The sequence below is a fragment of the Scyliorhinus canicula genome, chromosome 11, assembly GCF_902713615.1.
Source record: "Scyliorhinus canicula chromosome 11, sScyCan1.1, whole genome shotgun sequence".
In the NCBI taxonomy this organism is placed as follows: Eukaryota; Metazoa; Chordata; class Chondrichthyes; order Carcharhiniformes; family Scyliorhinidae; genus Scyliorhinus; species Scyliorhinus canicula.
This window is the reverse complement of record NC_052156.1, coordinates 123,675,123-123,691,862: the sequence shown is the minus strand read 5'-3', so window position 1 is coordinate 123,691,862 and position 16,740 is coordinate 123,675,123. Positions and strand designations below refer to the sequence as shown.

At 44.7% G+C, this 16,740-nt stretch overlaps 1 protein-coding gene across 1 annotated transcript in view; it reads right to left on the bottom strand.

Moving 5' to 3' along the window:
- Nucleotides 1-16,214, bottom strand: part of lamb1a (laminin, beta 1a) — a 122,989-nt gene extending 106,775 nt beyond the window's left edge. Inside the window, exons 1-2 of the mRNA XM_038811283.1 lie at nucleotides 15,965-16,214; nucleotides 13,603-13,778 (exon numbers count right to left, since the gene is read on the bottom strand). Coding sequence (XP_038667211.1) covers nucleotides 13,603-13,778; nucleotides 15,965-15,995 — 207 coding nt within the window. The 5' untranslated portion in view covers nucleotides 15,996-16,214. The remainder of the gene's footprint in view (nucleotides 1-13,602; nucleotides 13,779-15,964) is intronic.
- Between the last annotated feature and the right edge of the window lie 526 nt (nucleotides 16,215-16,740).

Sequence of the window (16,740 nt, the reverse complement as noted above, 5' to 3'; positions counted from 1 at the left end):
ACGGTCCTGGACCGATCGTGTCTGAAGTCAGATCGCCAAGAGTCGGCCACCCCGGCGAGCAGCACCTTGTCCATCATAAAAAAATCAATCTGGGAATACACCCAGTCAGCGAGGGTGTCAGCAATGGCTAGGGAGCTGAGGGAGTTCATGGAGCGATGAGTGGGTGGACCCGGGGAGGTTTGGGAGGCAGAGGTCGAAGGAGTTTTCATACTTCTCCCATGTGCAACGGTTGTATTCCCAGATTGATTTTTTTAAATGATGAACAAGGTGCTGCTCGCCGGGGTGGCCAACTATTGGCGATTGTGGTTTCTGACCACGAGTGCATTGGGTGGATTTGCGGATGGTTCAGGAGGAGGCCCAACAGCCGCAGTGAAGGCGTGAGCGGATGAAGGCTGCCATTCAGGGCTATGTGTTGAATGGTATGGGGGAGGTGACAGCGCCACTCAAGGCTATAGTTGGGGAGGGGGGTGGTGTTTATTTTGATTTGGGCATACAGGAAGAGGGTGGAGCAGCAGGAGAGAGCAAGGCTGTAGATAAGATTCTGAGGGTATATCGGAGGTACTCAGTGGCACCGGAGGAGGGGCTGTTGAAGGAGAGGCAGAGGCCCCAGATGGAGTTTGGGTTAGTGTCTACAGGGAAGGGAGTGGAGCAGTTGAAGAGGGCCAGAGAGACAGTGTCCGAGTATGGGGAGAAGGCCAGTAGGATGCTGGCCCATCAGTTGAGGAAGCAAGCGGCTGCAAGGGAGATTGGTATGGTGAAGGACGAGAGGGGTACGGTGATGATAGACCCGGAAGGGGTGAATGGTGCATTTGAGTCCTTTTATAGGAGACTGTAAGAGTCGGAGTCCCCGATTGGGAAGTGGGGATGCTGCAGTTCCTGGATGAGTTGGAGTTTCCCAAGGTGGAGATGGGGTGGGTTCAGGGCCTTGGGGCCCCGCTTGGGTTGAGGGAGGTGATGGATGGCATGGGTGCGTTGTAAGCGATGGATGCGGAGTGGACTTCTGATCAGGTGGAGTTGCCGTATTTGGATGAGGTGCTGGAGTGGTTTTGAGGTGTTAGGGCAGGGGTTTGTAGATTGGGTCCGGCTTCTGTAAAAGGTGCCAATGGCAGGTGTGCGGACGAACCGAGGGAGTTCGGGATACTTTGGGCTATGCTGTGGAATGAGACAAGGGTGCCCGCTCTCCCCATTGCTTTTCGCAGGCAATGGTGCTTATGGTGCCGGAGGATTGGAGGGTGATAGATGTGGGGTGGGGGAGAGCATAGGGTTTCGCTGCATGTGGGTGATTTGTTATATATTTTCAGACCTGATGGGCAATATTGCGGGCGGGGGGGGGGGGGGGGGGGGGGGGGGGGGATTAGGCCGGCTTTTGGGATATAAATTGAACATGGGAAATAGGGATGAAGGTGAATTTTAAGAGGCGAGATGTGTTGCCGCTGTCGCTGGCTGGGTGGGTGCAGACAGTGAAAATGACGGTGCTGCCTAGGTTTCTGGTTCGGGGGGTTTCTGGTTCGGGGGGGGGGGGGGGGGGGGGGGGGGGGGGGGGGGGGGGGGTGCCGTCTTTCCGGGTGTACCACACAAACTGTTAGTGGAGGATGAGTTAGGGATGGGGAGGGTGTCAGATATTTATAAGGAACTGGTGTAGAGGGAGGGCACCTCAGTGAAGGATATCAAGCGCAAGTGGGAGGAGGAACTGGATGGGGTGGTACAGGCTGGGACACGGGCAGAGGCCTTGTGGAGGTTGAACGTATCCTCGTCGTGTGCGAAGGTGAGCCTCATCCAGTTTAAAGTGTTGCATAGGGCCCACATGATGGTGGCGAGGATGAGCAGGTTCTTTGCTGGGGTGGAGGACAGATGTCGGCAGTGCATGGAAGGGGCCCGCGAACCATGTCCACGTGTTCCAGGTGTGTCCAAAATGGAGGAGGTTCTGGCATGAGTTCCCGGACGTGAGGCCCGAGGTGCTGGCTCTGGCGTGGTTCAGAGTATGGAGGTGGCGATATTTGGTGTGTCGAAAGAACCGGGATTCCAGGCAGTGGGATTGGCAGGACTTGGAGCTGCCAAAAGCAAGGGTAAGGGGTGAGCGATCTGGCAGAATTCTGAGGGTGGAGAAGGCCAAGTTCGCACTGTGGGGGTGGGTGGAGGGATTCGGCTAAAGGTGGAGGTGGGAGGTAAGGGGGGAAGGCAGGACGTGGCAGGGTATTGATATCAGGGGTTTGTAGGTTGTGGTTGTTTATTGGGTTGATGTGTTATTCTTCTGATATTCTGTGCATATATGTGAAATGCCTTGAATAAATATATATATTTTTTAATGGATGAATCGGAGACTTGATACAAATTAGCACAAGTCACCATTTTTGGATGGGCCCAGGTTTACAGTGGACAAGCAGCCAGGAGAGTACTGGAATAGTTGAGTCAAGTCCAATAGAACCAAAGGCACAGATAACAGTTTCAGCAAATGAGCGGAGGCAGGCTAGTTCACATTTATAACAGGAAGGAATACATAAAGCTAAAATATTTCTCAAACTGCCAAGTGCAAGTCATGCAATGCCAGAAAATGTCCTTTTGCCACCAATCTGCTCTACATTCATTTGTGTTGTTTCTCCCAAGAGAATAGAAAATACACAAGGATATGATGGCCCTTAAGCCTCAACAACAGATCAATAGGAAACTTTAAGAGCTATGCGTGTATTTATGTATGTGTGCGTGTGTGTGAGAGAGTGTGTATGTATGTATATATAATATATATATATATATTAAATTTAACATGACAGAAGTTACTCTTTTCTTTGCTTGTGCACTATGGCCATTTAACATCTTCCATTACTTTTTTTGGGGGGGATCAGCTATTAAAAAGTGCAGCAAAAATAGAGAACTGTACATTTCTACTTGCACACAATAAGCATGAATTTGGTGTAAAACCACAAAGGGATTAACACTGTAATCACAATGAATGATACAAAATCTTATACCAGAATGGGAAAAACTGTCTGAAAATACTTAAGGTGACTCTTTTTATTTGTTGATGGGATGTGGGCATTACTGGCTGGACCAACATTAATTGCCCAGCCCTGAGGGCATTTAAGGTTCAACCACATTACTGTGGATCTGGAGTCACATGTAGGCTAGGCTTCATGGTCATCATTAGACATTTAATTGCATATTATTATTATTTTCTTTAATATTTTTTATTCTCCTTTTTCACATTTTCCCCCCAAATTTACACCCAACAATAAATAATAATCAGTAACAAATGTAATGTCAATCCCCATATCAATAACAACGATCCCATCCTCCCCCAAACATTGGCCCGCATGTTAACATAAACAAATGACAAAAAGGAATCACGAATCACCCATAATCACCATTAACACATACAGTCCCTCTCCTCCCAACCCTCCCAGCTCCCAACCCCCCCCCCTAATGTTCGATATGATCCAATTCTCAAAAGTGCATAATGAATAACGCCCATGAGTTGTAGAACCCCTCCATCCTTCCCCTCAGTTCAGATTTTACCTTTTCAAGCATTAAGAATTCCAGCAGATCCCCTCGCCACGCCAGGGCGCAGGGTGGAGAGGTTGATCTCCACCCTAACAGGATCCACCTTCGGGCGATCAATGAGGCGAAGGCTACAACATCTGCCTCTGCGCCCGTTTCCAACCCCGTCTGATCCGACACCCTGAACATGGCCTCCCGAGGGCCCAGGTCCAGTTTCACGTGCACCACTTTAGAGATTACCCTAAACATCTCCTTCCAGTAATCCTCCAGCTTTGGACAGGACCAAAACAGGACCAGGACCAAAACATATGAACATGATTCCCCCCGTCCCCAAACAACACTCACACACATCTTCTACCCCCTCAAAAGAGCCGGCTCATCCTTGCCCTTGTAAGGTGCGCTCTATACACCTCCTTCAGCTGTATCGGCCCCAACCTCGCACACGAGGTGGAGGCATTCACCCTCTGGAGCACCTCACATCAGAACCCCTCCTCCATAGCCTCTCCCAACTCTTCCTCCCACTTTTCCCTGATCTCTTCTAGCGGCGCCTTCTGCTCCTCCAAAATAGCCCAATAAACCATCGATACTACCCCCTTGTCCAGTCCCCCTGTCGTCAGCACCTCCTCCAGCAATGTGGAAGCCGGCTCTACTGGGAAGCTCTGTATTTCCTTTCTGGCAAAGTATCGAACCTGCAATTCCACATTATTATTCAATTCAAATTTCACCCCGTGATGGCGGGATGCAAACCCAAGTCGCCAGCACATTACCCTGGGTCTCTGGATTACTAGTCCACCCCACAATACCGCTACACCATTGCCTCGCCTCCCCTTCATGATCAGGCATTTGCTGCAACTGTACAAGACCCTGGTGAGACCACATTTGGAGTATTGTGTGCAATTCTGGTCACCTCACTATAGGAAGGATGTGGAAGCATTGGAAAGGGTGCAAAGGAGATTTACCAGGATGCTGCCTGGTTTGGAGGATAGGTATTATGAGGAAAGGTTGAGGGAGCTTGGGCTTTCTCTTTGGAGTGAAGGAGGATGAGAGGCGACTTAATAGAGGTTTATAAGATGATGAGGGGGGATAGATAGAGTGGACGTTCAGAGACTATTTCCTCGGATGGATGTAGCTGTTACAAGGGAGCATAGCTATAAGGTTCAGGGTGGGAGGTATAGGAGGAATGTCCAAGGTAGGTTCTTTACTCAGAGTGGTTAGGGTGTGGAATGGACTGCCTGCTGTGACGGTGGAGTCGGACACTTTAGGAATTTTCAAGCGGTTATTGGATAGGCACATGGAGCACACCAGAATGATCTTGGTTTCGGACAAGGCTCGGCACAACATTGAAGGCCGAAGGGCCTGTTCTGCGCTGTACTGTTCTATGGAGCAAGTATGGCCATGTAACATCCCTTTACCATAATGCCAGATTGAATGACACAATGAAATGCTTTGAAATCTATTACTCTTCTGTCTCATTTGTAAACATAAAATTAGTTTGCTATGCACCTTTTTAAAAAAGGAAACAAAAGCACTTTGAAATCACAAATTACTACTTCAGGTTATTGGTTCGTGCCTTTGGTAACTTTGGAATCACTACAATTGAAAATCATCAAGAACATGCAAGCCAATTTACCCATCTGCAATCCATCACTGACTTTCCAGCAAATCACATACCATAAAGACCACATCTATCCAGGGGGTAAAATTCAACTTCAGCTGAGGCACAAAACGGGTGGCAGTGGATCTATTATGTATCATGGTGCTCCCTTCCAAAGATTCTGACGTTTCATCAAAATTACTATCCAGGAAGGTAAATTAACTGAAGCTGCTCACGGAACTTAGTAATTAGCAGGAAAGAGTGAAAAGTGCACAACTGCTTTTGCACAGTGTTCACTTCAAATGCTTGCAAGATACCTGTTGCTTTCCAGAAAGTTCAAAATCTGAAACAGATGTATGCATTAGAACACATTTAGCTCCCAAAGAGAATTGAAATAACTTCAGCAGATGTTGACTGGAAATCCAGAAGTGAAGTTTAAAGCTTTCTTTGCAATGAGAGTCTTGGAACACCTATGACGGATTAGATACTGTGACGAGACTGCTGTTCTCAGTGAGAATTAGATGTACTCATTTTTGTGGTAAAGGCTACAGTGGCCACGTTTCTCCAAGGCATCATTGTTTGCACTATTTCTTGAACAAATTAGATAAGAGCGGAAGCCATTCAAATTTAACAACTGGATACAGCTTAGAGAATGAGGACAAAACAGGATTGCTGATTGTGACTAGAAGCAATAATCTCACATGAAAGCAGCTGTCAGGCTCCAATTGATTAGGCCTATTGAAAACGAAGCTTTACAACTCAGCTGCAACAAAAGCATTGAACTAGAAGTAACCTGTTCATCCCATACTACTGAAAGCATTTTAAACTAAATAATGTCGCTTTCAGTGTTTTGACTTTTATGGAAGATTTGATAAAAAGCTATTGAAGCTCAAACAGAAAATACCTAATTGAATCAGTTTAGTAAGTGTTTCCACCAGAAGCGGAGACTGAAGATTGGACAACATCATGAGGTAAATCTCGAAGAGATGATCAGCACAAACTTTACTTGATTTAGGATTGACAAGTGACGAAATTAAAACAGAAGTGCTGGAAATACTCACGGTCAGGTAGAATCTGTCAAGAAAAAAAAAGTTAAGTGTTTCAGGTCGAAGGCCTTTCATCAGGAAAGAGTGGATTATAATTAGTGTACTATAGGGTGGCACAGTGGTTAACACTGCTGCCTCCTGGTGCCGAGGACCCGGGATCGATGCCGGCTCCAGGTCACTATCCGTGTGGAGTTTGCACATTCTCCCCGTGTCTGCGTGTGTCTCACCCCCACAACCCAAAGATGTGCAGGGTAGGTGGATTGGCCACGTTAAATTTCCCCTTAATTGGGAAAAAAATAATTGGATACTCTAAATTTATTTTTAAAGAAAATAATTAGTGCACTGGGTCTCATTCTCTGTGTTCACAATAGTCAGTACCTTCAATCTGATGAACGAATTACACTCCCATATTTCTGTGGAGCTATGATGAAGGATCATCAACCTGAAATGTTACCCCTGCTCTGCTCCATATCGATGCTGGCAGACCCGAGTATTTCCAGCATCTTCACTTGTTTTCTCTTGATACTGATGTTGGTTGAATGAAATAGCAGCATATATTTTTCACTTCAACGGGTATTGATAAAACATGCATGTTTTATTAACAAATTGGGGAGCTCTGCAATCGGACATGTCCGGTCAGCCCTGGAACTCTGCATCTGCTGTGGCCTCTGCTCTTGACAATCTATGGGCTCATCATTCCACATACTTTCTTTGGATTGCCTCCTTTGAACAAAGATCTTGACATTTAGTACCGGAAATGATACTGGTATTGTTCAGTTACTCAAGTAGCCAAACATCTTTTCATTAAAATCACTCACTTAAGTGAAATCACTTCTCTATTTTCTTGCATGCCAAAGAGCAGTCTGCAGAGAGATGACATTATTACACAGCTAATTTTGAATGCTTCTGTGTCGGGAGAATGGTCTGCATGCACTGTTCTTTCTCGTTTACTTCCCAGTCAGCTGCTGGACGCACTGGGTTCAGGCGCAGCTATGTAATGGACAGACCTGATATTGACAAGTGCTGGGATTCATGATTGGTGTTTGAAGGAACCAGTGGAAGATTTGCAAACCCACATTTTTGTGCTGCATGATTCACTGAGCTCTTGGTAGTTGGGGTGTTTATACCAAAAGTATCCAGCCGATAAAAAGGAGAATGAAATTGCATCTATGTAATGCAAAATGACATTCAAAATAGCATGTGTGTTACAACTGGAAACTGAATATATTTAGTCACTATGGATAAACATTGACAGACTATTCTCCTGTTACTATATGAAGGCTTGTGTTACGATCTCAGTTGATGTTTTAACTGGGCAGGAAGATCCCAGATTGGAACCCTGGCTCAAAAGACCATAACTTTTATAAAACGTGGAGGAACAGTGACAGGATGGCCAATTTGTTTTAATATTTTAAAAAATTACTAAACATGAAAAAAATTGAATGATACTACAACACGACTTTCCTCATCCCTCAGTTTAACACTGTCACACAGGTTTATTTCAGATTAACATGGATGGCAAAGTACACCTTAATCTACAATGATCTCATTAACATGTCCCTTTTAAACACACAAGATGACTGTGGGCAAATACACTCTCTACTCTGAACCCCAAGTGAATTTTATGTGAATGTCTTCTCAGAATCCCGCCAGATGATTGTCATGTGAGAGTTTCCCAACTCCACTCCCAGAAAAACACACTAAAATCTTCTCTCATAGATATGTTTCCTTTTGTGGTTTGCATTTTGAAATCTGGACCAGGTTTTCTAAATGATAGTTTTCAACAAAGTTTCTACTTCACTTTTAACAGCGAACCCAGTGCAGAATTTTACACCAATCCCTTTAGGATTTCCTTTGTCTTGATTGCTTTCACACAAATTCCGAGATCCAGCCACCGATTTCCACAGTTATTTCAATTCATGTTCCACAGGCTGTAGTAAAATCTCACAAACCTGAAAAATACTTCTGATCTCTTTTGAGTTCTCAGCCTTCTTCCTAGCTTGGTCTGTCTTTACTGAGCAGTAAATGTACTGTGTTCCAGTACATTTAACCTCAGACCTCTTGGAAACTTCTCTAGTTTCCTTAACAAGCTGCGAGAGAAGGGCAGCACGGTGGCACAGTGGTTAGCATTGCTGCCTCACGGCGCTGAGGACCCGGGTTCGAATCCCGGCCCTGGGTCACTGTCCGTGTGGAGTTTGCACGTTCTCCCTGTGTTTGCGTGGGTTTCACCCCCACAACCCAAAAAATGTGCTGGATAGTGCTGGCAATTTAGTGTGGCCAATCCACCTACTCTGCACATAGTTAGGTTGTGGGTGCGAGACCCAGGCAGACACAGGGAGAATGTGCAAACTCCACAGAGTGGCCCGGGGCCGGGAGGCAGCAGGACTAACCACTGTGCCACCATGCTGCCCAGTACTAGACTGAAGTAACAGTGTAGAAATAAATTTATTTTTTTTTTACTCGCAGGAAACAAAATCAGGGGTGTGAAATCAATGTGAAGCAGGTAGGTAATTGGCTGGTAATAATAATAATCTTTATTAATGTCACAAGTAGGATCATCACTGCAATGAAGTTACTGTGAAAAGCCCCTAGTCGCCACATTCTGGTGCCTGTTCGGGCACATGGAGGGAGAATTCAGAATGTCCAAATTACCTAACAGCATGCCTTTCGGGCCACGTGGGAGGAAACCATTCACCCGGAGGAAACCCACGCAGACACAGGGAGAACTTGCAGACTCTGCACAGACAGTGACCCAAGCAGAGAATCGAACCTGGGACACTGGCGTTGTGAAGCAACAGTGCCACTGTGCCGCCCTGAATATCTAAAGATAAGTAGAACATGACGTGAAATAATAAGAACATAAACATAAGACTAGAGGAATTAATTGAAATGTAGTTAATTAAAAGAACTAAACACAATAAAGACAGCCAGGCAGGTGTGTTGCAGCTGTAGTATGCGAAGGCCGGTGAATGGCAGGGTGATCCATGACAAATATATCTGCAAAATGTGTCTGCAGAATGAGGAACTTCGGCTCAGAGTTAATGAGCTGGAGGCAAATTATGGACACTGCAATGCGTCAAAGAGGGGGGAAAGTTACCCGAATTCTTTGTTCTAGAGGGTAGTCACATTCCTTAATCTTAAGTTACAGTTGACCGATCGGGCAGTAGTCAGGACAGGAGGGTGTGACTGTGGGTGAGGTACATGTGGGGATGTGTAGGTAGAAGTGAAGGAGCCTCAGCCTTCACAACTGTCAAAAAAGTTTGAGGTTTATTCAGCTTGTATGGATGCGAATTGGGACGGACCATTCCAAAGACATGGCTACAAGGTGACCAAGGCTAAATATTCAAGGGTATTTGACATTCCAGAAGGAAAGGAATCAGGGATGTGCTGGCAGCAGAGCTCTGTTAATTAAGGAAGACATTAGTATAACAGAAATAGTCTTAATTCTAAAACTCAGAGTATAGAGTCAGTTTGTGACGAGATAAGGAATAGCAAAGTTAAGAGGTTTACTTATGACAGTAGTTGATAGACTCCTAAACAGTAGCTATCCCGCAGGATGGAATATACAGGAAGAAATAATGGGGCTTGTAAGAAAGATACAGCAATAATCACAGGTGTTTTAATTTAAACATAGATTGGATGCATCATATTTACAATGTTAGCCTAGAAGATGAGTTCATCGTGCTTGGGATAAGTTCTTAGAGCAGCACATTCTAGAGCCTACTAGAGAGCAGGCCATTCTAGACCTGGCAGTACACAATGTGGTAGGATCACTAATGACATCATAGTAAAGGAGCTTCTAGGTAGCAGCAATTCTAACATGACTGAATTTTGCATTCAGATTGAGAGAGAGAGAGAAAAGAGTGGGCCAAAATCTAATGCTTTAAGGCCAAAGGTAATTGTAACGGTATGAAGTTTGAGCTGGCTAAAGTGAACTGGGAAATTAGGCTGAAGGATAGCAGACATTTAAGGAGATATTTCATAATATTGAACAAAGAAACATTCCGGGGGGGAAAGAAAGACTCTAGAATAGAAGGATGTACCAATTTGTGGCTAACAAAGGAAGTTTTTAAAAAAACTTTAGAGTACCCAATTCATTTTTTTCAATTAAGGGGCCAATCCACCTACCCTGCACATCTTTGCGTTGTGGGGGCCAAACCCACGCAAATATGGTGGTTGGGGGGGGTGGGGGTGGGGGGGGGCAGAGAGATAGAGAGAGAGAGAGAGAGAGAGAGAGAGAGAAGTGTGCAAACTCCACATGGACAGTGACCCAGGGCCAGGATCAAACCTGGGACGTCGGTGCCGTGAGGCAGCAGTGTTAACCATTGCGCCATCCTGCTGCCCCTCAAACGAAGGAAGTTAATGGTAGTATCAAATTGAAAGAAAAAGCATACAATTCTGCAACGGTCATTGGCAGGTCAGAAGATGGAACAACATTTTTAAAATCAGCGACGAATGACCAAAAATTTGAGGGTGAAATTAGTACAAGAGAAAGGTAGCTAGAAATATAAAAACAGACAGCAAGAGTTTCTAAAGTAGTAAAAAGGAAAAGAGTAACTGGAGTGAACGTGGGCCCTCTAGAAAGGGAGTCTAGCAAATGAATAATGGGAAATAAGGAAATGGCAGAAGCATTGAACAGATATTTTGTACATGTCTTCACTTTTAGAAGACACAAATAACACTCCTGAAATTCCTGTAAACCAAACCATTAGAACTAAAGGCTGACAAATACCCAACACCTGAAGGACTTTATCCTAGGGTCTTAAAATAAGTGACTGTGGAGACAGTAGATTCATTGGTTCCAATTTTTCAAAATTCACTAGATTCTGGAAAGATTCCACCAGATTGTAAAAGAGCAAATGTAACTCCTCTCTTCAAGAAGGGGGGGGGGGGGGGGGGGAGAGGAGAGAAGAGAAACCGAAACTACAGGCCTGTTACCTTAGCATCTATCATAGGGAAAATGCTGGAATCTAATATCAACAATATGAAACAGTATAAAACAATAGCAGGGTACTTAAATCTTAATGCAATCAGTTAGAGTCAACATGGTTTTGTGAAAAGGAAATCACGTTTGACTACTGTATTAGAGTTATTTGAGTAAACCACAAGCAACATAAAGAGGAACCTGGAGATGTGTTGAACTTGGGTATTAAAAGGGTGTTTGATAAGGTGGCATATTCAAAGGTTACTACATAAAACAAGAACTCATGGTTAGGGGCAACATATTAGCATAGATAAAAGATTGGTTAGCTAACAGAAAGCAGAGAAAGGGCTAAATTGGTCATTTTCAGGTTTGCAATATGTGATGAGTGGAATGCCACAGGAATAGGTACAGGAGCCTCAAATATTTACTGTCTATGTAAATGACTTAGATGAAAGGACTGAATGTGTGGTTGCTAAATTTGCTGATGACACACAGGAGGACGACAAACACTCTGCAAACGGATGTGGATAGCTGGACTAAAACATTGGCAAATAGATTATGGGAAAATGTGGACTTAAAGCAGTATTCTACTTAAATGGTGAGAGACTGCAGAACTCTGCGGTACAGAGGGATCTGGGTGTCCGGGTACAAGAATTACAAAGATGCAGCAGATGAATAGGAAGGCAAATGGAATGTTGCGGCTTATTGAAAGGAAAATGGAATACAAAGGTAGGGAGGTTTTACTACAGTTGAGACCACATATTAGAGTATGTGTACAGTTATGGACTCTTGGCTTAAGAAAGGATAGAACTGCATTAATACTAGGTCAGAGAAGGTTCACTTGTCTGAATCCTGGGTTGAAGGGGTTAGCTTATGAGGAAAGGTTGTGCATGTATCCATTGAAGCTGACAAGAAGGAGGTGAACTTACTGAAACATACAAGAGCCTGAGGGGACTTGAATGCTGAGAGAATGTTTCCCCTTTTGAGACTAGAACCAGCAGAGACAGTTTAAAAATAAGGGCCCACCCATTTAAGACAGGGATGAGAATTATTTTCTCGGAGTCATTACTGTGTGGAATTCTATTCTCCAGAGGGAATGTGGGCAGGGTCATTTAATAGCTTTACGGTCGAGTAAGATAAATTATTGATTGACAAGAGAGTCAAAGTGTATGGGGTTAGAGAGGAAAGTAGAGGCCACAATTAGATTAGCCAGGTTCTTATCACGTGGCAGAGCAGGCTCGAGGGGCCGAGTGGCCTATTCTTGCTCCTAATTTGTGTGTTCGTTTATGAAGGAATTATCATGAAATGTGTGTTAAAATCTATTTCCATCGTTGATGCAATCATTATCATACAATAAATGCAGCTACAACATTTTGTACTTAATGGTATTGGCTGTTAATAAGACTTATGAAACACACACGTGCTGCTGTCAAAAACCACAACCACAGCTTCAATAGCAGTATCACTGAGACTCAAAGAGCCAGCTTCAAAGGCTGGACACAAGGGGCTGGATTCTCCACCCCACCGTGCCATTTTTCTGCCCCGACCCACCAGCGGGATTCTCTGTTACGCCGGCCAGTCAATGGGGTTTCCCATTGTAGGGCAGCCCCACGCCATCGGGAAATCCCCAGGCGCCGGAAAAATGGAGAATCCCGCCTGCGGAGAATCCTGCCCAAGTTCCCTTAGGGAAAGCAATGGGAATATCAGTATAAAAATCATCACCAAAAGGCAGGGCTTATAATCTTTTTGTGATCACTTTCATGCTTCGTGTCCTTCAAACTGGCCAGCAATGCAGATTTCTACTCTATAGCTATGAATGACCTGCACATTGAGAAATAAATTGGAAGTTTTGTTTTAAAGATTCACACTTCCACAAACTGATGGCACTTGTGTGAATCTCAAGTGTGAAAACAGCAAGTGTTTTGCTCACGAATCCATGTGCACAGTTCTTTTTGACCAATGCATCTGACCCGCAGCACAATTAGAGTGGTTGCCACATGATGCCTCAGGGAGTATTACAAAGTTGTATTTTTAAAAACGATTGTGCGATTGAAATAGCCTAGTAGTTCCCATCAAGATAAAATTTGTCAGGGGCAGCAAGCATGGTGGTGCAGTGGTTAACACTGCTGCATCATAGCACCCGAGAACCCGCATTTGATCCCTGCCCTGGGTTACTGTTGGTGTGGAGTTTGCACATTCTACCCATGTCTGCGTGGGTCTCACCCACACAACTCAAAATTATGTGCAGGGTAGGTGAATTGGCCATGCTAAATTGCCCCTTAAATGAAAAAAAAGAATTGAGTGCCCTAAATTTATATGAAGGAAAAGATCAAATTTGTTGCCCCCCAGTCCCACCAGACTAGCATTTGTACTACATGACAGGCTAAAGGCCAAGCAATTAACATGAGTGAAACCAGAGCGGCTGGTTACTTAATCTGGAGGACAATAGTAAATCATAGGCCTGGCTCCACTGCTTTTCTGTTTTATAGAGCTATATAATCTTATTTTTCCTCTCACAGCCACACAATAATGCAGATATATCATACCTGAAGGTGGCTGACAATGCAGAAGGGTTCAGGCTTATACCTGCCACAGGTGGAAGTGGCAGTGAGTCTATCTGCTCGCCCAATCAATAGGTCTCCTGTGGCTGGGTAACAACTCCCCTCAGCGCAGCCGTAGCTGAACTCTGGCCCCTGGGTGATAACACAGCGCCAAAATGTGACTGAAAGACAAAGAGGACATTTAGTTATAGCACACAATAGTTACATGGATGCATACCAACATCATAGAATCATACAGCTCGGAAGAAGGCCATTTGGCCTATATCATCTATCCTTTTTTTTTTTAAATTTAGATTAGCCAATTATTTTTTCCAATTAAGGGGCAATTTAGCGTGGCCAATCCACCTACTCTGCACATTTTTGGGTTGTGGGGGCGAAACCCACGCAGACACGGGGAGAACGTGCAAACTCCACACGGACAGTGACCCAGAGCCGGGATCGAACCTGGGACCTCAGCGCCGTGAGGCGGTTGTGCTAACCACTAGGCCACCGTGCTGCCCATTATATCATCTATCCTAACCATCACAGTATGCAATATGTTCATTCTCTGCTCTTTCCTCACAGCCCTGTAATGTTCCCCTTCAAGTTAATACCCAATTCATCATATTCAAGAACACTGGTCCAAAATTATCTTCTATAGTATGGTACAAGATATTGTATTTGATTGTGATCCATAATATTCCCATAATAAATTCATAATTTTGTCAAACAGTTAATTGTTGTTGAAGAAAAAGATGCAAGTATGCCAAATTGTGCCGACGAGTGCAAGGCAAAAGATGTTGACAGCATGTCTCTTTTTTGGGGCAGCATGGTGACACAGTGCTTAGCACTGCTGCCTCACTGCTCCAGGGACCCGAGGTTCAATTCCGGCCTCGGGTGACTGTGTGTTGAGTTTGTACTTTCTTCCAGTGTCTGCGTCGGTTTCCTCTGGGTGCTCCCGTTTCCTCCCACTGCCCAAAAATGTGCATGTTAGGTGGATTGGCCATGATGAATTATCCCTCAAGCGTCCAAAAGATTGGATGGGTTACTGGGGTGGGGTGGAGCTATGGGCTTAAGTAGTGTTCTTTCCAAGGGCCAGTACAGACCCAATGGGCCAAATAGTCTCCTTCTGCACTGTTGGGATTCTATGATTCAGCAATATTACTACCAAGCAACTAGCTTACTGTTGATAAAAATGTAAAGGTCTACAGACAGATCTTAGATTAACTGAGTCAGTTAAACTCATTAGAATAAACTCATTAGAATGAGTCATCCAGTTAAACTATTGATACTTATCTTAAACAGCGATATTGCTGTCTCCCTCCCAGACTGCTTTCTGACCGGTTACAATCCAGCTTTACACAAACATGCATTCTTCCAGGGGTTCTAAAATTTTGGCAAGATTTGCAGTCCAGAATTAGAGGAAATTGAAGGGATTGAAGAAACTTTGTTGCCCCACACTGCTGGTATTCTGTAACGTGGGGAGCAAGCCTCTTCTGTTTCAGAGGGATCTCATACTTCACAGCTGTGGTGTGGTGGTAACCGAACTACCAACCTGGCTGCTGAACTGTGCTACAATTTTGAGTTGATGTCTTCAAAAACACCTTTTTAAACTAAATACCGACACTAAAACGCCAGGAAACACTCTTGTATACACCCTAAAGATCTTTTAACTTTTAGACGTAAATCTTATCGAACCACCAATGTAAATGAGAGTAAATTACAGTGTAAATTATCTTGGGGTCAGACAACTGATTATAGACAGATGGGGGTGGTGGGGAATCCCTTTGAAGAATGCACTCAAAGAGTTGATTCCACAGCCAGTCTGGCTGTATGTCTCCACTGCTGTGTTCCTGACCAGCGAATTTTTATAGCGGAGATTTTCCTCCAGTTCCAGCAAATACCTTAAGCGGAGGCAACAGGAGTTCTACATAGAGAGGGCTTATTAACCTATAACATTGGGGGGGGGGGGGGGGGGGTTAATAAAGGAATCTCCGACTAACCCACAGTATCTTCCGATAACGATCGTTCGAAAATGTGCAACAACGAAAAATAAAACCCAATCAGTACAGAGAAACTTTTCACTTTAAAATCAACTGATGGGAACGTTTCCCGCAGAGACACGCAATAATAAAAGAGAAAGGGTTGGGAATCTGACAGATAATCTTGTTTCAAAAACATTTTTCGGATTTTGCGGCTGTGAAGCAATTCGTTTCCTCCTTCTTCCATCTCCCCGGCGTGTTTTTAATTTTTTTTTTTAAACACACAAGGGGAAGAAGAAAAAGAGAAAACTAACTTTGACTTTGCGCACACGGTTGGAGCTGTTTTGGGTGTGTGGGGAGAATCTTCAAAAGAAAAAAAAACTTACCAAAAACAGTTATAATCCTGAAGTGGAACATTGTCGGCTAAATTGCCCCTCAGTTCACAGAGGGGGAAGCTCCGGAGTTTTGCCTCTTTTTTGTGAAGGGAAAAAAAACCTGATAACAAACGAGGTTGAGGAGACAGGGGCGATTCATTTACTGAGAAGGTAACTGAGTGAGCGCAGCGGAGCGACCTTCCTCCCACTCGTCTCCGCGGGCAGGATACTCTCCGTCTCCGCCTCTGATTCCCATTCCCGCTCCCGCCCTGATTCTGACACAGCACGCATGCGTCCCCCTCCCCGTCCAGCCCATTTAGTCACCCTTTCTGGTTTTCCCCCCCAAAAAACATTTCTGCAACAGAGTCGGAGCTTTCCTGATATAATAAAAGTCACGACAAAGGAAGCGGCGCAGCCGAAAGATCGAGCTTGACATGAGGAGATGCCCCCCTCCCCCCCCCCCAGCATTTTCCGTTTTTGTTTCAGATTCCAGCATCAGCAGTAATTCGCTTTTCTATTTTTGACACGAGGGCTGGTGAGCAGCCTGAAAAGGGGGTGTAGCAGAAGAGCGAGGCCATTCAGCCCCTACACGCGTCCCTGGACCCTTACATTCCCTTCAGTTGTGGTACCCCAATAAGTTTTCATCGACACGTTGGCTAATTATTCACCCACTCTGCGCCTTAATTGATATCTTCTCGTTCTTCGGTGCAGCATTGAGTAACCCCCGCCGTCCCCGTTTGGTGTCGTCGTCAAATTTTGCAATGATGCATCTACCTTGAGAGTGCAGT